The sequence below is a fragment of the Lissotriton vulgaris genome, chromosome 12 (genome assembly GCF_964263255.1).
Source record: "Lissotriton vulgaris chromosome 12, aLisVul1.2, whole genome shotgun sequence".
In the NCBI taxonomy this organism is placed as follows: domain Eukaryota; kingdom Metazoa; phylum Chordata; class Amphibia; order Caudata; family Salamandridae; genus Lissotriton; species Lissotriton vulgaris.
In genome coordinates, this window is record NC_141700.1 from 504,310,559 (window position 1) to 504,333,651 (window position 23,093).

General features: G+C 48.4%; 1 protein-coding gene across 1 annotated transcript in view; it reads right to left on the reverse strand.

Moving 5' to 3' along the window:
• The window catches only part of TSNAXIP1 (translin associated factor X interacting protein 1), a 480,293-nt gene that overhangs the window by 212,468 nt on the left and 244,732 nt on the right, over window positions 1-23,093 (reverse strand). Inside the window, exon 6 of the mRNA XM_086945262.1 lies at window positions 16,844-17,040. Within this exon, the coding sequence (XP_086801388.1) occupies window positions 16,844-17,040 (197 nt within the window). The remainder of the gene's footprint in view (window positions 1-16,843; window positions 17,041-23,093) is intronic.

Here is a 23,093-nt window from a genome sequence, read left to right on the forward strand (position 1 = left end):
TTTGCAAGCGTGCAATATAGAGTGTATGTTTCCCGATGCGACAAAGCACTGACATATTGAAATACTTACACCAAGGACTAGCTTGAAGCTTTTATCCTGGACAGTTGCACACAACATTATCAGTCAGTCAGTCAAATAACTTTATTTCGGCTACACAGCCATAAAAGCACAAATAAATATATTATTACATAAATTGCGGAAGATTATGATACACAGCGATTGAGGACTAAAAAAGTAATACAGAATACCATTAGAACCGAGTGGGATAATATGCTACATTTATATACAGTGGTTTTCTGTCCCCGCTATTACTCATCCCCCTGAAATTAAGAACCTTATGTATCAACTGAAACCAGGTTATCTTGTAGGCAAGAGTATAAAAGGCATTTAAAACAATTAAAATATGGACAATTAAAAATAAAAAAATTTAAAAGAAAACATTAAAATTGCTTAACAAAAAAAAAATAATTCAATACAGTTTCCCTAGTTGGAGGAATGTACAAATTTAGATCAGTAGCATATCTATTGAGAGAACACAGTTAGATTATTACCCGGCTCTTTTCCCTTCATAATGCCTCTACGTAACACCACATCACGAATAGAAATCTCTAGGTAGCGACTACAAATAATGGATGTGTCCATAACATTATCAAGAGACTCCAGGCTGTATCTATGTTGAGAGAGTGCAATGCCTTGGAACTCACATCAAAGTAATTCAAATTGGAGAACAGTTAGGCGAGATAGCCTGAAAGTTGTATACAGGATTCACCAGGGCACTCCCTTACTGATAGCAAATGTACTTTCAACACCTGTTGCTTACAGTAAAGATTTTCTATTGTACTATTTGTGTTTTAAGATGAATCTTTGTTCAAACACTGGAAATTGGTGTTGTTCTAGACACTATCCACTTGGAAATACACATACATCGGGAAACATACACTCTACATAGCATACTTCCAATTCCAGAAAGGAGTTGTAGGTCCTACCCTCACTACAGTACAGAGGTTTCCCACAGTTGATTTAACAACAACAACCTAAGGGGATTAATGAGTAGGCTTAGAGTAGGTCAGGCCTGTTCAAGGATGTGCTCTGGATTGCAAGCAGACTGGAAATGTGGAAAAAGCGATCTCACAACACTAGGAAGCGCTCTGTTGTTTGAGGGTACAGTAAACTTCACGGAGGGGTAGAAACACAGAGTAACCCACAAGGCAGCGCGTGGAAACTGGACTGCATGGCTCCATCAAGGATAAACGAATAAGAGGCATTCACCACCCTGAGTTTTGAGATCACTGATGTCGAATCTTTTATATGTGGAGGGCCAGCCATACTGTTTTGCTAGTCAAAGGGCCACGCAAGCATGTGAAGTAAGCAAGGCCCTTCTCAAGCAGGGTTCAAGTTGGTGGAGGGATGATTACACTAAAAAAATCAAATATATACTTTGTGAGAAGGCAAAAGGTTGAGATTACAAGTGTGTATTGTTCTCATGTATAGGACCATATTTGGCATCCGCTTGACTGTGAGCCTGTATTTTGAAGGTCTATAACGTGATTCAGAGATGTGTTCTGATTTCTCCACAGTCTCTATGCCATTTTCAATATTTAAAATCAATAACAACAGCTTGGACAAAAAAATCAAATAAAGGGAACAAATGGTGCATTTACGGTCATAAGTTTTAATGATAGGCAATTCTGTATGAGTTCTCGGCAACTGAGAACAGAGTTGCATTGTGAAATCTGAAATGTGCCACTACTGCATAACAGTGCATTACAGAAACCAGGCCAGAGGTGAACTGTAATTGTTACTTGCCCGGCGAGCATGGATAGCTACTATGCAGTGGCCGTGCACCAGTTAACACAAGGGAACAAGTGTTACTCTGAGGATTGCAGTTAGAACACAGGAGTGATTGGAATCCAGGCAAAAGGAAACAGAAAAAAATCCAGGTCAGGTCAACTGACTTGTTAGCATACAGTCAGCCACTACCAGCAATAAACACGTTAGAGGCCTCATACCTTATTAACAATGCCATTGTCTGTTCCATACTGAGCCATGGGTGACCAATGATTGCTCCCTTGCCTGGAAGGGCACCCTGCAAAACTGAGACCACAAACTTGGTGGTGAAGGAAAAGGCTTTTACATTTAAATCTTACTCAAAAGTCACTGAAGTCTCTCAGACTCGATCATCGGACAATGGTGACGTTTTCGCACTCAATGGATTTTCCAGCAAATCCACAGTGATCTGGAATGTGATGGTCTATTGTCCTCCAGGCCCAGTCAACCAACGTCTTGAACCTCTCATCATGGGGGCGTGGCTTGGACGCCGATCGGGATGGCGGCGTGAGCTCGCAGCTCCGCGCGGAATCCCGCTAATTCTCCTGTTTTCGGGACCCTAGGCGACCCAAAGAAGACGTTCCTGCCCTCTGAAGTGTAAGGGGACAGCTGGGCGCAATCGGAGAGTCGCTGGGGGACTGCTGGCCCCGAGAAGATCGAGAGAATAGGCGGCCGAGGTGTTGCCGAGGGTGAGAAGAAAATGGCGGCAAGGAGGTCGGACGGTCCCGAACTTCAGCCCTGAGCCAAGTTGTCGCCGAGTGGCAAGAGATCCTGCACTCGGCTGCCCGAGGCACTAGGATTGGCGGTGCTGTGTCCTGAGACCAGGGGACGCTGACCTGATTCACCCAGGAGCTCGGGGACCCTCGTTGGCCACCGCCCTGAGACTCATCCTTCCCCCCTCAGGCCGGAGGGGGGTGACGGAACGGAGCCCGTCCACCTGGCCATTGTTCCTAAGAGCGTCGGCGGGGACATTGCGCTGCCCGGTGCCCGGAGATCGGCACGGAACCACGGGCGTAATCGCAAAACGGGCGACTGGACTTCTGACGCAGCACCCTGGCATGGCGGCGATCGGAGGGCCGATGCCCGGGAGTCGCGAGGGGGACTCAGCGACATCAACTCGGCTGAGTGAGAGTCCCTCCCCGGAGCTTGATCAGGAACAGCGGCTGAACCGGCGTTTGGATGCCATCCTTGATGCGATCACCTCCACTAAGGAAGCATTGCACAATGACATTGCCCAAGTGGCCACGGGCCTGGGGCTGCTACGCGCGGATCACGCGAAGCTGGCAGACAGGGTCAAGGACCATGACCAGCTGTTGCTGGACCTGAAGCCATCCGTGGTGACCGCGGAGCACAGGATCACGGACATTTTGGCCCGACTGGACTCACTGGAGCGGAGGGCGGAGGATGCCGAAGGCCGCAATAGACGGAACAACGTGCGGGTCGTAGGCCTGCCGGAACGGATTGAGGGGGAGGATGCGGTGGCCTACATGGAGAACTGGTTCCGCACTGTGGTGGCACCGGAGGGGCTTACTCCTTTTTTCACTCTGGAGCGAGCTCACCGGGTGCCTGCTCGCCCGCCGGGGCTTGGCCGCCCCCCCCGACCGATGGTGGTGCGGCTCCTCCACTACAAGGACCGGGATCTTCTCATCCAGCGGGCCAGGATGTCGGGCCCGTATGAGGTGGAGAACAGTAAGGTAACGATCTTCCCGGATTACACTCAAGCGGTCCAGAAGAACAGGGCATCGTTCCTCGCTGTGAAGAAGGAGCTCAGGGAGGAAGGCATCCAGTACTCCTTGCTCTACCCAGCCAAGCTGCGGATCATTATGGACGGCACTACGCACTTTTTCCAGACTCCGGACGAAGTTTGGCAATGGCTCGAGTCATATAGAGCGGGGACGGACAGATCACGCCAAAGTAGGCGAGACCAACCCAAGCAGCCCCGGGTGAGGCAGTCACAACGCATCAGATCCCGCAACAGGCGCCAGCGGGAGAAACGGGAGGCTCAAATGGCGGCGGAGAAGAGGGATGCGCTCGCAGCGACGGCGGCCATTACAGGGTCGCAACAGAACAGTGAACGGGCAGAAACGGACTCGGGAGGGGAAGGCAGCAGAACAGGAGAGGAACTTTCAGAGGCGGAAAGCTCGAAGGGGCCGATAGTAACCCCACAGACATCGGATGGTATTTTCTGCGGCTGAGATAGAACTGGGACTAGATCGGGACTTCATGGTAGGGTGATATCCTGTTGATGGAGGGCGGGTTGCCGGGAGGGGGAGCTGTGTGCTTTGGAGGGGATGAACGTGCGGGGTGCGGGCTCCGCTAGCTGGGGTCGGCGGCGACTCACCCCCCTTGGGCCCTTAAGGTCGACTGTGGTGGAGACCACAGGGTAAGAGTGTGAGAAGTTGGTTCAAGGTTTGGATGGGGGCGGCCATTGGGTTCGTGTGCTCTGTCCTGGGGAGTGGGGTTTGGGAAGTGTTTCAGTTTTGGGAATGTTTGGGGGGGGGCAACTGCAATGGGGGGGCCATGGACCTTTGTTATTTGATTCGGACTGTACGAAGTTGGAATGGGGACATTACCTAACTTGAAATGCCTAACGTGGAATGTCCGGGGGCTGCGGACCATGGTGAAACGTCACAAAGTACATGCATATCTGGTACGCAGGGGGGTTCAGATTGCTATGCTCCAGGAGACTCATCTCACCAAAAAAGAGTGCGCTGCCTTGCAGAAAAGATGGCGGGGCCAGGTGTTTGGCACCACTTACTCAGCGTATGCCAGGGGGGTGTTGATCTGGGTGAGGGCGGGGATACCCTTTCAAGTGCTGAACCAAGTAGTAGATCCGGATGGCAGGTTTGTGGCGGTGGAGGGGAGGTTATATGGACGGGATGTGGTTTTCTGCTGTGTCTATGCACCGAACACTGACCAAGGCCGATACTTTGATAGTCTCTCGGGGTCCTTGGCCTCTTTCCTGGCGGGTCCGATAGTGTTAGGGGGGGACTTCAACTCGATTACGGATGTTGCTCTGGATAGGTCCCATCCCCCCCTAGTAGACTCTCCGGTGCGCAGGCTAGCCGCGCACAGGAAGGATTGGCAGGAACGATGGGGGTTGCTGGATGTCTGGAGGGAGCGGCACAGGGGAGCCAGGGATTATTCCTTTTATTCCGCTCTCCATGATCTACATGTCAGGATCGATTCGGTGCTTTGCGGGGGATCCCTAGCCCCATTGATTACCCATGCGGAGTACCTGGCTAGGACTATATCCGATCATAACCCCCTATTGGTGCACATTCAGTGGCAGAGAGAGCGCTCAGTGATACCAACATGGCGGCTTCGGCCGGAGACGCTAGAGGATTCTGTGTTCAGCGATGCGGTTCGGCAAGGCATTGATAGTTATTTCGGAGTGAATGAGGGCACGGCTGCGAGTAGGTCTACTGAATGGGATGCAATGAAAGTGGTGGTGAGAGGGGTGTGTTTGGGTAGGTTCTCAAATGCTCGTACGACTGTGCTGAATGACCTAATGAAAGCGGAAGAAACTTTGAGGGACTTGGAGCGCCGCAGGCCGGCTAGGCCAGGTCTACGGGCCCAGTTGTTGGAGGCGAAGGAAGTGGTTGCCACCGAGACGGAACGTTTGAGGTGCTATGACTATAGGCAGTACATCATCAGGGCACACGCAGAAAGGGACAAGGTGGGTACCCTCTTGGCCAGACTAGCTAACCCGGAACTTAGGGGCTGCCCGATTCTCAGCATTAATAATGCGCAGGGAGAGATGGTGTACTCCCAGGCAGCGGTATTGGAACGATTTAGGGGGTATTATGAGGAACTATACCGGAGTCAGCTGGGAGTGGGGGTTCAGGACATCACGGAATACCTGGGGGAGAGACAGCTCCCGGTCCTGGACGAGGAAGACGTGAGGGAGCTGGGTAGCCCGATCACGCTCACGGAAATACGGGCGGCCATCAAACATATGGCCCGCAACAAGACGCCCGGGGTGGACGGACTGCCAATTGAATTCTATCAACAATATGTGGACAGCTTGGCGCCCAGGCTGCTGGTGGTGTATACGGAGGCCTTCGAGACGGGGGCATTGCCTGGGTCCATGCGGGAGGCCTTGATTGTACCGCTCCTCAAGCCTGGCCGGGATGCCGCGGATGTGAGGTCTTATCGCCCGCTGTCCATGCTGACGGTGGATTATAAGATCCTGAGCCGAATCCTGGCCACCAGGCTGGCCCCGCATATGACGGGCCTGGTACACAGGGACCAGGCCGGGTTTATACCCACGAGGAGCACGGCGCTGAATATCCGCCGCCTGGTGGGAATAATGGACGCCATCTTGGACAGGGAGGGAGCACCGGCGGTTCTGTCTGTGGACATCGAGAAGGCCTTTGATAGCTTGGAATGGCCTTTCCTGGATGGAGTGCTAGAGAGGTTTGGCATGGGCGAGGGGTTTCGGAGGTGGACGAGGGTCTTATATACCTCGGCGACGGCGAGAGTACGATTGGGCGGCCTGGTGTCTGCGGCGTACCCGGTGGGCAGGGGAACACGACAGGGATGTTCTCTCTCCCCCCTATTGTTTGCCCTGGCGATGGAACCCTTGGCGGTCCATGCGAGGTCAGGTGACCGATACGCGGGGATAGTTAGTGGCGGGCAGTGGCATTATATATCGCTATACGCGGATGACTTGCTCCTGTACCTAGCTGACACCTCGGGGGCATTGGTGGGAGCGATGGATCTGTTGTCTGAGTTCGGCCGGCTGTCGGGCCTTAAGGTCAATTGGGCGAAGACTTGTGTGTTCCCGCTGCGAGCGGGATCGCCAGCCCCTAGCAGCGATTTGGGTGTGGTATGGGAACCCTCTTGCATCACCTATTTGGGTGTCCGCATTTACCACGCGGCTGCGGACCTATTGGAGGGCAACATTGGCCGCTGTGTCCGGGCGCTGCGGGGCAGCTTGTCTTTCTGGTCAACCCTCCCGCTGACAGTCCTGGGCAGGATAGCACTGTTGAAAATGGTGGCGCTCCCCCGCTTCCTCTATTATTTCCGAACGCTGCCTGTCTGGATTCCCCAGGGGGTGTTTAGAGAACTGCGGTCAATGATAATTGGCTTTCTATGGGGGCATGGCCGCCGTAGAGTAGCCCTGAGCACGCTACTTCGCCCCAAGCTGGAAGGGGGCATGGCTGTGCCCGACCTCGAGCTGTATTATCTTGCAGCGCAGTTGCAGGTCCTTATACAGAACATAGCCAGGGTGTTCCGGGGCCCGGAGGAGGACCGGGATCGGGGAATACAACGCCACGTGCTGTCCTACATCATCATGCAGCAGCGGCTCGAGTTACGGGCCCTCACCATGGAAGAGCGGACGCTCCGGCTGTGCTGGCAAAGGAGCCTTCGGAGAGCGAGGGCATCGCGGCCTTATGCCCCGGAGATCCCGATCGGGATGTTGACGGCATTACCGCACGGAGGAGATTGGTCCCCGTTGCTGGATTGGGAGGAGGCGGGACTGCAGGTGGTGGGCGACTTGTACATAGATGGGGCTTTGGCGCCGTTCGAAGTGCTCCGGGACCAGTTTGGGCTGCCTGCTGGGGGCTTCCTCCTACACGCGGCAGTAGTGGCTGCCATACAAAAGCACTGGAAAGAGGGGCTCCTGGAACCCACGACGACTATGGCGTGCCAATATGTGGTGATGGCGGCTGGTACGTTCAAAGCTGTGACGTGCCTCCATAATAGGATGCTGAACGAGGGGCTGGAACCACTCCAAGGGCTCAAGGCTAAATGGGAGGTGAGCGTCGGCCGGCCCATACCGGATACGGCATGGGGTCACATCCTGCGACGCACGTGGAAGGGCACTAGAAACGCGCGTTTTCAGCAGGTGCATTTCTATGTGCTCCATAGGGCCTATTTAACTCCTGAGAAATTACAGCGGTACTTTCAGGTGCCGGATGCCTGTTGCCCGCGGTGTTCGTCCCCGGGAGCGGACATGGACCACTTGTTTTGGGGGTGCCCACAACTGGGGACCTATTGGGCGGAGGTAGGGGAACTTCTGAATGAAGTGACTGACAGGGAGGTGGAATTCGACATGGCGGCGTGCCTATTGCTCTGGTTCCAGCATACTAAGCACACCAGGGTGACAAGCAAATTCATAGATCTGGGCCTGATATTGGCACAGAGGGAAATATCGTGGCATTGGAAGTCCAGGGGGGGACCCTCACTGCGTAGATGGAAGAATGAGCTGCTGCGGTGGTCTGACTGCGAGAGTGTGCTCCGGATGAAGCAAGCTGTAAGGTTGGGGAATGAGAAGGCCTTGGATGCGGCGCGTGCATGGGAGTTAGTGGTACAGGCTTTGCGTGATTCTTTGGTAGAGGATGAGGATGGCGAGAACTAAGCCGCTGGACACCGCGGGGCGAACACAGAAGTATAGTACCACGCACTGTAGTGGACCCATCCAATTCGACAGGACGAGGCACACACCTTAGCAGTTGCCAGGGGAGGGGGGGCGTTGGGGGGGTTGGTTGTAGGGTGTTTGGGGAGGGCCGGAAGCCATTAGATGGTCGCTTGTTAGGGCCTTGGATCTGCTGGGACGGTGGATACTATGTGGAGGGTAGAATGGCTGGGTAGAGCGGCCAGGTGTGACGACCCATAGCGCCTAGGGCAGGTCCCGACAAGGGCGACATCACTGACTATCACTGGGATGGCTGACGGGAAGGTTGTTGTGGGTGGGGGGGTAAAAGCAGATACGCAAAACGATCTTTCAACCAGGGTCCCTATGGGACGTGCACTGTGATGTGTTCCTCTTGAGCGATATAATATGCCGCCCGGCCTCCGGGATGCGGGCTGAATGGCTGTGTACGACTGGGAATTCTTATTGGACGGGGGGATCTCACAAGTGTACTGGCTGATTAATTGTATCCTGTGGTTTATAACTCTGCAATAAAAAAAAATATATATTTAAAAAAAAAAATTGAACCTCTCATCATTATTCTAACTTCTTGAGCCGCATCCATCTTGTTGATGAGTTTAAAGTCTCACTTCCCCCCAACACACAAGATGGAGCATTGTATTGATATAAGTAGTCTTAGGAATATGAGCCTCCTGTTAGCTCAATCCTTCCTAGTCCCTTGGGCTAGTCCCTAAGACATTTAAATCCAAGCTACACCATAGCAAATCATTTATATATGCAAAAAAGGTTCTTGCACAACAAGCCAATTAATTACGAACATTATTCAGGATTCAACAAAAAGGTTTTACTGCACCCAGCACACCAGAGGACCCTCAAAGTCAAGGCCACTTGTAAGTCTTCTGTCATTTTTTTATCTGAAAAAATATTACCATCCAAAATACCACCTTCTAAGGGTAGGAACTGCACAGGGCCGCCACACATATATTGCCCGGTGAATGGCTGTGCTCTTGATTTTGACCTACACTCATCGTCCACTCTAAAGACAAGCTCTTGATGGAGGGCCTTAAAGCCACACATTCCATGAAAGCCCACTACCAGCATTGGTTACCACAGAACATTCTCCAAAGTTGTTTTATCTCTCTATAAGATCTGGAGTGCTACTACCTAAATTGACAAACATTTCCAATGCAATAGGTCTCGCATTTGTAAGAGTTTAAGCTATTGGCATTGTAAATGACAATGCCTTTTATTTATGTGTTTTTAAAAGCAACACATATGTAAAAGGCATTGTCATTTCTAATGCTGATAGCTAAAACGCTTGAAAATGGGAGACCACTTTCATAGTGGCCGCGCCCCTTTCTTTAGACGCTGCTCACCTTATTCGGGTTACAGTGAGCAGCGTCTAAAGAAAGGGGCACGGCCAACATTAAAGTGAAATTGCTGTATGGGGCGCTTACACTTAAAAAATAAAGAAAGCACATTTCTGTAGCACGGCTGCTAAAGTGAATGCGGACCACGCTGCTAATAATTAAATAAAAAAGCACAGCTTCTAAAGTGAAAGCGGACCGCGCTGAAAATTAAATAAATAAAGAAGCACGGCCGCTAAAGTGAAAGCGGACCACACTGCAAATTAAAAAATAAATACATTAAAAATAACAATGTAAAAGCGGGCGGCACGCTTCAACGTTGTGGGTGGAATAGAGTAAGACCATTAAAGAAAATAGTGCTCACGACTAAATAAAGCAGACCGTGTAACACCACAAGTAAAAGTCCAGTCATTATGGGAGGTTACAAATGCAGACAAGGTGGTACCAAGGAGGGACTAGTAAGCCTGTTCACTAATGAAAAGCAGCAATTTTGAATGGAATGTAACAGGAGCCAATTGAAAAGATGGGCATGAAATGGCCAGAGCTTTTATACAATAACTCAATACAGCATGCCTCGCAGAGCAGCGCATGCCCTGCCCAGGCTCAACCTAAAAGGTGCAGGACTGGTCCAATCACATCTGTTTGAAAGAAATCCACTGTGAAGTCCACCTCTATCAATAACTTTTGACTTCACCTACTGGTCCAACCTGACCCTTTTGAACAGCATGTGTCAGTTGCCAAAGTCTTTGAGGCAACTCGGGTGGTTCTCACCATTCCAGTCCGATCCCTAGCAATCAGAGTTCCACTAAGAAACAGCTTCCCAAGCCTTCCAACCTATGGTACTCAGACGGTTGCAGGGACGAGGCACAGTCTCTCTTTGGCCTTAACCCCTTCCAGGCTCATGACGAGCTGGGCTCGTCATGGTGTAGCCTCCTCGCACGCTGATGACGAGCCCAGCTCGTCATGGAGCATGGGTTTTTTAAAATCTCAGCACAGGAGGAGAATTCAACTAGCGCGGATGTAAAAAACCCTTCCCTGGTCAGATTAGCGAGAAAAGAGTATGCAAGGGCAGTCGATCAGGCAAAACCTAACTGGGAAGAAGACCATTAGCAAGAACTTAAAGCCGCCTCACTACTAAAGGATTCTGCAGTATTCTGGGGAATACTTAATAAAAGTAGGAGGAATGGATCCGATTTGATTCCCAACAACATTACAGAGCAGGAATGGCACGCCTATTCCCTTGCTCTGTACTGTGACGTTGAAACATCTGCGGCAAGGACCAACGGTTCTTTCCCAGTACCTGCTAGGGAGTCTAGTCTAGGCCATCTGCTAGAGGGGGTTAACATAGAAGAGCCATTTGTGCTCAACAAGGTTTCATCTGCCATAGCCGGGCTAGCCGCAGGAAGGTGGCGGGCCCTGATGGCCTTCCTGGGAATTTGCTCTTGCAGGAAATAAAAGTGTGGGCGGACTTTATTCGTCTCTTAATGAACCTGATAGTCAGAGGCCATCCCGTCCCGGATTCCTGGAAAGGGGCAGAGGTGGTGGCGATATATAAAAAGGGCAATAAGGAGGATCCTGCCAACTACAGGCCAATTAGCTTAATCGACGTAACGCAAAAAGTGGTTGGCAGGGTCCTCCTAACAAGAATAAGCTCCTGGATGGATGAGGCCAATGTCCTTTCGCATTTCCAGGCGGGATTCCGGAAGAAAGTAGGGACGATTGATCAGGTCTTTAGATTCTGTGCCATACACTGGAAAGTGGTATCCATTGGGAAGGGCAGCCTATACTTGGCGTTCATCGACCTCAAGACCGCATTCGACCTGGTACCCAGGGCCAAGTTATGGCAAGTCCTGTATGACTTAGGGATTCCACCTATGATTCTAGACTTTACCAAGCGGCTCCATGAGGGGAACTATGCCAGGATCAGGTGGGGCACCCAGGGCCAGTTAACGGGGAGGGTGGCAGTGAATAGGGGGGTCCGCCAGGGTTGCGTCTTGGCTCCAACTTTGTTCTCCCTCTTCATAAATGGGGTGGTAGACCATCTGCGAGAGGTTCCAACAGACGCCCCAACCCTGGCCGGGGAGAAAACACCTACCCTCCTATTCGCAGATGATACGTTACTGGTCTCAAAAACACAGTCGGGCCTACAAAAACTGCTAGACAGATTTAGTCAGTTTTGTTGTTTACGGGGTCTAACAATTAACACCGATAAAGCAAAGCTGATGACTCTCTCCCCTTCCAAGCACTTCAAGAACACCATCAACCTGAATGGTACCCTTTTAGAAACTGTGGTGTCTTTTGATTATTTGGGGATCAGGCTGAATAGCAAAATGAAGTAAATGTAAATGTAAATGTAAATGTAGTTGAGCTTATATAGCGCACAGCTACCCGCAGTGGGTGTCCCGGCGCTTGCTTAGGGAACCCGTCCTGATATTCCCCTGTGTGATAGCCCCAGCGGGTATCCACAAGGTGAAAGTCAGGCATCCCGCCGCGAGGGGCCGTTGTGGAGATTAAGCAAGCTATTGCCCAGAGTCGCAGAGTGTGAACCCGTGAGTCGAGAAGGCACCGGAGCGAGAATTATCGAGCCCGTGGAATTTTTAGCCCAAGACCCGCCGAGGCAGGGACTTGAACCCTGGTCCAGGACCGATCTCAGCTTCCGGGTCTGCCGCCTCTAACCCCTGAGCCACACTTCTCCACCCATCTGGCCAAGATGCTCCTCAATCATAGAGGGGTAGCGGGAGCCATTCTAAGAGAGCAGAAGCTCTTGTCTAGTAGACCAATAGGCCCGGCTCTTATGGTCTACGATGGTAGGGCACTACCCTCGGCACTCTACGGGTCGGAGTTATGGGGGTTTGAAGAGGTTTGTGAGTTAGAAAGATCAGAGAACAAGTTACTTAGAGGGCTTCTATCTCTTCCGCTCTCCACCCCTCTGACTCCGCTCCGTAGAGACCTGGGGAAGCAGTCCCTTACTAATATCGTTAGACTACGCCCACTATTGTTCTGGATACGCCAAAGAAGGACCCCTGAACTAGTCAACTATGCGGCTGCTCTGTCGGAGATTATCAATCTAGACACGGGGAACAAGATCAAGTGGATTGCTAAATTAAGCAGTTGGCAATTGATATTGGCTTCGGAGAGGCCTGGGCAACCCAGATAGTGCCAGACAAGCAAATCATTAAGAAGGCATACTGGGATTGGGTGAAAGGGGTGGAGGATCGAAAATCCAACTGGGGGACCCTCACTGAACAGTTTTTAATGCACAAGCCGGTTGCTAAATTTGAGCACTATTTTGATTTTATACAATCTCCTCGTGATAGATTGTTATTTACAAAATTTAGATTTGGGATGCTCCCACCAACTGACTTGGTAGCAGGATGGAGGAACTATAGCTTGGCTTCTGTGAGCTGCCCAGGTTGCCAAGCCCCATTAGAATCACTTCCCCACTTCCTTTTCGCATGTCCTGCTTACAGTTCTCCCAGGAGGAAATGGCTGAAACCTGGGGTTTACCGATTACAGGGTAGCACTGCATACGTTTAAATCAGACACTTCGTCCTTTAGTATGATTTGTGCGGTGGAAAAATACTTGGGCAGTGCTTGGGTGCTACGTGTAAACCTGTTAAAACATAGCAAGCGCTAACAACCTCTGGGCCCAAATGCTCCTAACTGCCTTTTGTAAATGAATCTGTTTTTATTGTGTACAGTGTAAAACTTGTTTTATATTCTGCTTTTAATGTTTTTTATACAAACCTTTTATATGTTAATTGTTGTATGAATTGCTGCACTTTTTAAATCTTAAAAAATACTTTGTTCAAAGCTTTTATGATATTTTATATCAAATAAAGTACATACAACAACAACAATATTTATATACATTTACTGAAAAAAACAACAAAGGGGAAAGGGACATTATATTTAGGTGAAAATGTAAGTTAAAATATAATGTTTTAAATAAACAAAACCAGTGAAATTCACCAGTTATACTTATCTCAAGTAACTATAACTCCTACCATAAAGTTACTATATCTCTTACCATAAAGAAACTATAACTTGAATCCTTGCCATGCAAGTTTTCAAATCAATGGTGGCATTTCAAATGTTGCAGTGATGTTATCAATGTTGTCATAGAACATGTCTTGAATAATGTATTATGTAGGGTAATTATCAGTGCAAGGCAAGGGAACAAGTTATAGTTACTTTAGGGCATAAGTTATAGTTACTTGAGATAACTATAACTGGTGAATTTAAGTGTTTTTCTATTTAAAACATTACATTTTAACAAACATTTTCACCTAACTAGAACACCTGTTAACCTTTGTTTTTCTCAGTGAATTTCTAAGGTTTTCTTTTAAAGCAAAGTAAGATATTATTATCATACCTAACTATAACATCACTGTAACAGTTGTTTATTAAGTCAATTTCTAGGTTTTTTTTTTAACGTACAGTAATGTTATATTAACATATCTAATGCTAACCCCATGCCTGTGGCCATACCCTACGTCCAACTTCTTCACAGCAGCCAACCCCACACTGTTCACAGCGTTGAACACCGTGGGTTAGGCCGAAGGGCCGGGCCAGGCAAGGAGCCAAGCCCTGCTTCAACACCTGTGCGGGTAGCAATCCGCCATGTGGGGCACGGCCTTCAGCCAAGTGCATCGGAGGTTGGCCAATTCACTCAGTTCATTGTTTAATAAAAGTGTTGTCATTAAAAAATGTCAAAATAAACCAGCAAAAGGTCTTTAACATTTTTCAAGCTACAAAGTTCACCAATAGAACCACATGGAGGCCCTTCACCCCAGATGAAGAACACAGAGTTCCAGCTAGGATTGCTTAAAACATATATATGGTAAGCTCTCCTTGATTTAATGACAGTGTTGTTAAATTGTTCCTGGGGGCTGCTGCATTTCCTGCAGCCCCCTCAACCTTAAAACCAATGCTTAGTAGTGCCCCTGTCCCTTCTAGGGACATTACCAGGCTCGAAAAAAAATCTTTTAAAAGCCCTGGCAGGGCATTATGGGTCGCTCCTTGTAAAAAGCTGTGAATAATGAAATGAACGACTCCTGCTGTTCATTTGTTATTTTCTTTTAATATTTTGGCTGAATCAGTGCCCACCCAGGACACCCTAATCTTTATTTTATGTTGGGGCCTGCAGAGGGAGCCCAGGGCAGCTGTGGCCCTAGTCGGTTCCCCGAACCGGCACCCTTCTTGGGTGCGGATGGGAGACAGCAATTTTTTCCCTTTTTCTTAAAATGTTGAGAATAGAAATGTGCAACCCCCTTTCCCGGGCCAATACTGGCCGCAGGGACCCATCACCGGGGGCGCATATTCATTTAAAAGGGAGAGGACTTCCTATCCGAGTCAACATTGGCACTGGCAACCCCATCCCCCGGGGCCTAACTAAATTTATAGGGGAGGGGGGTTGCAACTCCCATCCTTGAGCCAACACTGGTCCTGAGGACACTATCCCCTAGTGCCCAACTTCATTTAAAGGGGAGAGGGCATCTGGCCCCTCTTCCCAAGCCAACACTGGTCCCTGAGATCAATCCCCCATGGTCTAATGTGGGTCTCCCAGTTCCCACGTGGAGCACGCACAAGTCACCTTCCATTAGGGGCCACAAGGAAGCCCTGTGGCCCAGCCAGCCCCCCTTCACCCTAGAGAATATGTTTGCAACTCCTGCCAGACGGGAGCTTACAAGTCTTCCCTTCCTGCTCTCTCGCCCTTCCCCAGAACAGAAGGATTGAGCCAGCCCCAATCATGGGGACCCAAGGGCCTTCCAAGACTTGGCGAGAGGTGCACCCACCGCCCCTTTAATTAAATATTGTCCCTGAGAGACAGCATCTGTTCATGATTAACAGGGCAAACAACTTTGCGAGTAGGGTTTTGAGTCTGTTGCTTAGTGGGTTTGGGGTGACGGCTCTGTTGTGTCCTTGGACGGGTAGGCCAGAGTAGATCACTGGCTCCAGAGACTCGGCAGGCGCTTGGGAAAAAAGGGCCCGTTTCCCAGTACAAGACCAACCCTTATTCACTAATCTTGTGTTCGCGGTCAGCTAGGCCCCAAGAGAACGAGGTGGACACAGCCGGTGGAGGTAACAACCCTAAAGATCCCACGAAGGGTTTGTCAGGTCTTTTTATAAAGCATGTTGTATCATCTGGGATCAAACCACTAACACATCAAGGTCAGGGGGTAGATACCACACCCAAACCATTAATCCCCCCCCTGCCCTCAACACACACACATAACTGTGTTGCGCATGTTCAACACTAAATGCTCCACAATGTCTATGGTACCAATGAAGGTGCTTTTTACATCTTTTAAAACAGAACCTCTAGTATTTCAAGGGAACTGAAAATCAAAGAATCTGGAAAACTGTAATTATGTCTGAATTTCCATCCCTGTAAGTATAGTATTGTGAATGAAATTCAGTGAGTGGATTCTATTCAGTATTCAGAGTTTCCTCTGAAATTGGAGGGTTTTCATTTCCCTCCAAATTCGAAATAAGGCCATACATGGTAATAATATACAGGAAAGTTTTAACTAGATGAGCATTTTACACATATCATCTAGTATTTTTGAACGCTACAACTGAGGCTATCACCATGATATATCTATTTTGCAAGAATGATCATAACTTCTACAATTACACCCTGACTCTATTGGTTTTTATACGTTCATTCACTGATAAATATTATAACAAATATTCCCTATCCAGGTAGATTGACCAGGAATTCAAAAATGTGCTTGATCAGTTATAGCTCTGTGAAGAGAAAAATAAAAAAAATAGTTACACTTGCAGATGCAAGAGGACTTTAGAAGGAGCAAACACCAGTCCTTATAATTTGGACACCAAGCTGTTTCCCGAAGTAAGATCTGAACCTCGGCTCCAAGCCACGTCACTGTATCCTTCTCACAGTATTGTCAAATTAATTTTGAGTTGCAGCTCTGATGTGACCTTGATGGCATAGCTGCAGCAAGACTATGGCTGTCAAAGACAGTTCAGGTATATTGGCACTAACCTCAACTCATCTGACAATGAAAGGTAGTGCTTGGCAGAAGGTAGACATCGAGATGTGTGGTGGAGAACACCACCAGCTCAGTACTAGTGTTCCGGCACTGGTCTACTTGAGCAGTAATGGGAAACAGTTTTAGCTTCACTAGAATCCTGAAACACATTCTGTATGCAATGGAAGGGTAGCTCATTCCAGCCAGCCTTAGTTAACAAATTCCTGTAAGTCTAACAAAGGATACATGATGATTCTGGCAAGACCTACCTGTGTCTTTAAGAAGCTCAAATTTGTCTTTAACTTGTCAATTTGTTTAAGTAAAGTCATTTTCTCCTTCCTCAGGGTCTTCACTTCCAGCCTCTCCTCCTCCCGCATCTCTTGGATCTTCAGGTCGCACCGCTCAGACACCGTGACAAGCATGGACTTTAGGGGCTCCAGGGAACGGATCTGTTCTCGCTGGTGAGCTAAACAAAGATTATTTTTAAAGTTCATGCCATTTGCATAAAAGCTAGTCAAATACTGGAATATCCTATATTCTCAAAGATTAGGGTAACGGGAGCCCTACAATCAAATTTAAAAAACCCTTATAGTCCCAATATCGTGGAATCATTCCTAATTCTTATTGTGAAGGTCCATGTGGGACTAGATTTGAGAATTCAATAATTGTTCATTGGGATAAAAATTAATCTGTCAAATAATGTATTCAATACAAAATGCATATGTATATATTTAAATATATTATAAAAAATATAAACACAATGGGAGTAAAAATCAGGTGTTCATCAATTCATTAATACGACCAATACAGATAATACAAAGCAGGTGGACACTGTGGAACTGATCATAATATGTACACATCTTTTGACTTCTCTTATGCTGATCATTAACGTTCTTAAGTAGAAGGTGATCAAATTCTTAAGGGTCACTTTAAATAAACTTTGCAGCTGAGCATTTTGTGCCCCACTTTTCTGTCTGTTTTTGCATTGTTATTCCTAAATAAAGTGAGCAGCCATCTACTCCTGGCCTGTTCATACCTAGGACTGAACAGCAGAAACTTGTCTATCATTTTCCAAAAATCTTTGGAGCAAATACAAAGAGCCAAAGACACACGGATCCCCTTCCACTTCAAAGCATCTTTGCTAAAGGGAGGGCATAAAATCTCTAAAAAACATATAGACCCCTCCTCTCCAATGGATATATACCGTTCTAATATACCGTCCATCCTGAGAACAGTTTGGATTTAAGAATTCATGATCCTGGGAGTAACATAATGCGAAGATGGTATTTAATGTAGTGATCAACGTGGGTGGGGCTAGTCACCAAAACCTTTCAGTAGGTGAGTAAGTGTCCTTGATGAGAGTATGCTTAGTAAGTACCACACCAACCATACCACTATGCTTGGAAAGTTTGGCCATGCCTCAGAAAAGACCCAGAACTTCCACAAAGAGATGCCTAGTGAATGCTTGCTTTTATTGAGCCTTGCTGGAGATGGGGGAAAATAAAGAAAGGAATGAATGAATAAATGACATTAATGAATGAATGAACTTTATTAACTGTATAATTAATTAAAATCTTTACAGTAAAAACAATCAATATATAAAAGCTAAAAACAGTGATTTCAAATTTCTGTGTTAGGTCAAATTTGACACCCCTCCCCGAGTCACGCGTAATCGGCCTTTCGCCAACATTTATGGACATGTTCTTGAAGCCCCCGTTTGTGCCCTGAAGATGATCTACATTACTGAGCTCTTGAGCTATCCACTGTGGCGCACTAAGTGTCTCTCAGGGGGAAAAGCTCTTTTGGGGGGGCATTCGAGAGGGGCACTGTCATTAATGCATTGTTGGGTGATCCCATCAGCTTTCATCTGCGGAGTTTACCATATTCTACCACGCAGTTTTGCTACTTTTGTTGGTGGCTTTTAAGGCTATCCTGATTTGATGGATACATTTCGCCAGTCTCGCTAAAGCCTTTGTGTTAGTGGTTGAAAAACACAAGGCTGATGCTTCGCTGCATGACTTTATACCCTTATTAATGCAGGTCGGGGGCAGAAGTCACCGGCGTTCATTGTTGAGGTTAGGACAGCAGCATAAAAGATGCAGGGCCATGCAGGATTGAAATCCGCAATCCCAGGCGTGGTCAGCCACATGAATAAGATTTTACTTCAGGCCTGTGTAGTGAGGGCCTCACTTAGGTAGGGTTGTACTTTTCCTGCCGTATAGGAATTATTCAATGGATCTAGATGAGAACTTTGGCAGACATATTTTAAGGTCTGGATCAAAGGAAATTTTGCGTACTTGTTTGTTAACAGCTCTCTTCCAGGCATTCAAGGGGACATCCAGCCGGGGAATACTTTCTTCCTCGATCTTCAGTGCTTTGATTGCATTTCCTAGCCTAGTGTGCCAGGCCCTTCAAAGATGGATCTCAAATGATTTTTTAGGGAATTAACCGGTGCCCTTAATATCCTTAAGTATTGCTTTATGACCTCCCCCTGGCAGATCAGGTCTGGCCTCGCCAGGCCTAGCTCCAGCCTTGTTTTTCTTGCTGTCCTCCGTATATAGACAACTGACTTGTAGGCTTTGACTTGGGCTGAGTTGAGGAGAGCGTCCAATTTCCTGGGAAAGGCAAGATGTCCGTAGCTGATTGCTGGAAGGAGCTTCGCTCTTAAAACTGTAAGGATTGGGCTGGCGGGCGGACTGATCAAGTGCCGGCGTAGTTGTTTTAATAGATGTGTAACCTTGCTGGCCTTAGAGCTCTGCTGTTTTAGGTGTACGTTCGCCTTGGCCCGTTCCGTCAACCCGACCCCTAGGTAGTTGTATAAAGCCACCAAATTGATTTGTATGTTTCCCAATTGCTACAGTGAATTCTTTTTCAGATCGTAGGATCCAAAAATTATGACCTTGGGTTTACCTTGGTTAACTATCAGGTTATTAAAGATGTTAAAACTGTGTAATGCGTTTAGGGCTCTTTGTAGGTCCACCTTTGTGTGGTCCATTATGACTGTGTCGTCGGCATAGTGTAACACTGGCAGCCTCACACTTCCTAATCTTGGGGCTACCAAACTGGCTCCTTTTAGGGCCTCACCCAAGTCCGCTGTGTATAAGTTGAAGAGGATGGGGACAAGCACGCATCCTTGCTTCAACCCATTCTCTGTGATCATTTTGTGTGAGACTGTGCGGGCACTTGTTTTGACCCGCACCCAGGTGTCCTCATATAATGATCTTATTGCTTTCAGGAGATTTGTTGGAATGCCCCAATTTTCTAGCTTCCACCATAATCTTTTTCTGACTACTTTGTCAAAGGCTGTGCTATAGAACACGAAACAGCAGAAGAGCGGGGCTGGTTCTTCAGGGTTGCCTGGGCTGACAGGTGCGCTAGTGCCAGAACATTATCCATGGTTGATGCGCCTGTGACCTAAAGCCAGTCTGGTACAAGGGTATTATGTTTCTCTCTTTAACCCACTTTTCTAGATCTTTCAATAGTAGGCTAGGTGGATGCCTTGACTTCCAGATTGAGTAGGGCAATAAGCCTATAATTCGACAGATTTAGGCGGTCTCCTTTATTAAAAATGGAGACCAATATGGAACCCCTCCAGTACTCAGGGGTTATGATAGTCGAGAAAGTGTAGTTGAAGAGCGGGGTTAGGAGTGATGCCCAGAACTCTGGTGCCAGTTTAAAGACTGGTGCTGGGATCCCGTTAGGCCCAGGGGCCCGCATTCTTCATGCTCTTAATAGTTTTGATGACCTGTTGGGTTTTTATCCGGGCTGGTGGAATGCCATGAGCATCAGCCGGAGATCTGTTGCCCATGGTGACCTTGCCTGGGCTCGGGCTCATGACTCCTGATTTTTTGCTAACTAGCTTGGCTTGCTCGGTCCGCCTTACTACTCTGTTTATAGGCTCTGTTACATATAGCTGCTTCACATGTTGCATCCAGTCTTTTTCAGCAACTCCATTTTCTCTTGAGGGTTCTCGATTGCTCAGCTGGTTTATATGTCTCCAGAGTCGTGCTGGATTCTTTTGTTTGAGCAAGGAAAAGACTTTGAGCCATTCGCTTTCCATATTGGCTTTTTTGTTTTCCCATAGTTTCTTCCTTAGAGATGCCCTCAGCGATGCTATTGATGGTCCCTGTATTTAGCTACCCCCTCTTTTCTTTTCTGCGAGGGCCTTACGCAGAATCCTTTTGCATTCTCATATTTCGTTGTTTGGACAGGTGCTTCCTGGTCTCAGTTGCCCATTCGGTCTCGGGTTTTGGGACTTGGAGTTCCTGAGCTTAGTTTGTAGGTCCTCAATAATGTTCTCCCATCCTTTTATGGGGAGAGCTCTACGTGCAGGGTCCCTTCCTGTTTCTGGCCCAGCCATGTTTGAAGTGTGTTCCCGGTCTTGTCTAACCACTTGATCCTCCTCAGAACACTGTGTTTTACCTCCCCACTTATCTCCCCAATGGGTTGGTAGATGGTAGCTGGCGGAACGTCCAACTGAAACGCTGCTCTTAATGGCCTGTGATCACTTTCCTTCCGATCTTCGACTTCAAAGTCTTCCATTCTGACCGCCAACTCTTCGCTAGCCATGATGTAAACGATTCTTGAAGCGTCCCCAAAGATGAGCTGAGGATGCCAGGAGGCCGAGTGAGTTTTTTTCAGTGCATAGACTGATGTCAGCTTATAATTTTTAAGAAGGTTATGCAGGGGAGCTTCCCTGCCTGATCCCCAAGGGGGTGATTCTGTTTTCTCAGGGTACTTCAGATTAAAATCCCCGGCTAGAATAACCTGATATGATTTGTGTTTGTTTAGCAGGTCTTCTAGGTTCTGTGCCAATGCCTCCAGCTGATCTTTCAGGAGGGTCTATATGGGATTGATATAACAATTTATTACCGACAGGTGTATTGGCTGTTTATTGAAACTCAAACCTCTGATCTGTAGGGCTTGTAGTCTGGGAGAGTTCGAGGTGATTGCTGTGGCAACTAGGCATTCATGTTTTATAAAAACTGATGAACCGCCCGCTGGACGGCCAACCAGGTTCCTTTTTATAGCTGGGACCAGGTGTTCGTAGTACCCTGCCAAGGGAGTGCTGGAGAAGGTCCATGTTTCTTGGAAGCAGATTCTGTCAACGCTTTCCAGGAACTGCTTCAGATTTTCATTTTTGCTGATTTTTCTGATCCCTGCTATATTCCAGGAAATTATAGTTAGTTGCTGCTTGTGGGTTAATCCTGGTCCAGCACCTCCTCTAACAGGCGGACTTTTATCACGGTTAGGAATACTGTGGCCTCCTTCTTGCGAGTCCCTTTTGCTCAGAAGTAGAGGAGGTGGTGCTTATAACCTGATGGTTGTTTTGGCATGAAATTCTGATGCTCATTAGGTCCCTTTGACCCGTCTGGCTTCTGCCCGAGGGTTCTGAGCTGTTTATCCCATGCAGGACCGACCAGGTGGCTTTGCTCCCAGTATCTGGGGCCAGGAGGTGTGGGTATTTTGGATGCGGCCACTCAGCGAATAAGGTGGAATTGTTCATGACGGCTTGTTGTATTTCTTTGTTCTTCAAGCCCACCACTGATGAGTCCCCATGTGTGTCCCCCTTTGTATTCAGGACTTTCACCCATTCTAGGTCCCCTGTTTGTATCTTATTTAGGGTATCCAGATGTTTAGAATCAAACAATTTTATTCAGCAGGCACGTAGCAGTGAACACAGCCGAGCTGCCTACATCCACAGGCCGGCAGAGCAGAGTCAAATTGCACAGAACACAGTAACACAGCCATAGGGTCTACAACCCTGAGGGCGACCCGGCGAAGGTGGGCTAACAGCCAGGCGGTGAGTTCATGTAGGGAGGCGAGGCTCCTTTTTGTCTAAACCAGAAAAGAAAACAACCGAAGGAAACCGAACCCTCCCGCCCCCCCAGTACCCAACCAACTCTAACTCCCCCCCCCCCATCCCCTCCCACCCTCTCCGCATCAGCATAGTTCAGAAAACCCTCAGAATCCCAGGGTCAGAGTCCCCGTTGCTGTCCTAAGACGACCTAGCAGCAATCGTGCCATAATGCCACAGCCCCGGGCGGTTCCAAGGGAATAAGTTGTAAAATCTGGAGGAACTTGGGGCACGTGACCTCCCGCAAGTCCCGGGACAACAGGTGTATGAAGGGTGCCCAAAGTTTAGCATTTGTGTCCCCTTTACCATCCACACACAGGGAAAGCCTCTCCATCCCCAGAAGCAGCCATAGGCGCCTAATCCAGTCCCTGGGGTCAGGGGCGTCCAGTGAGCGCCACTTCGAAAGGATCACCAGGCGCGCCGCCAGGAGCGCCAGCGCAATCTGTCTACCTCGAGGGGAGCGCAAGGGAAACGCCTTAGGGTGAGGGAGGCCCAGTAGTACATATTCCGGAGCCCTGGGAAAGATGATACCGAAAGCATTGTCTATGTCATCTAAAACTGCTTGCCAGTAGCGCACCAGCTTGGGACAGTGCCAGAGCAAATGGGAAAGAGTGCCTGTAGCGCCGCAGCCCCTCCAGCAAAGCTTCGAGCACTTGGGGTCC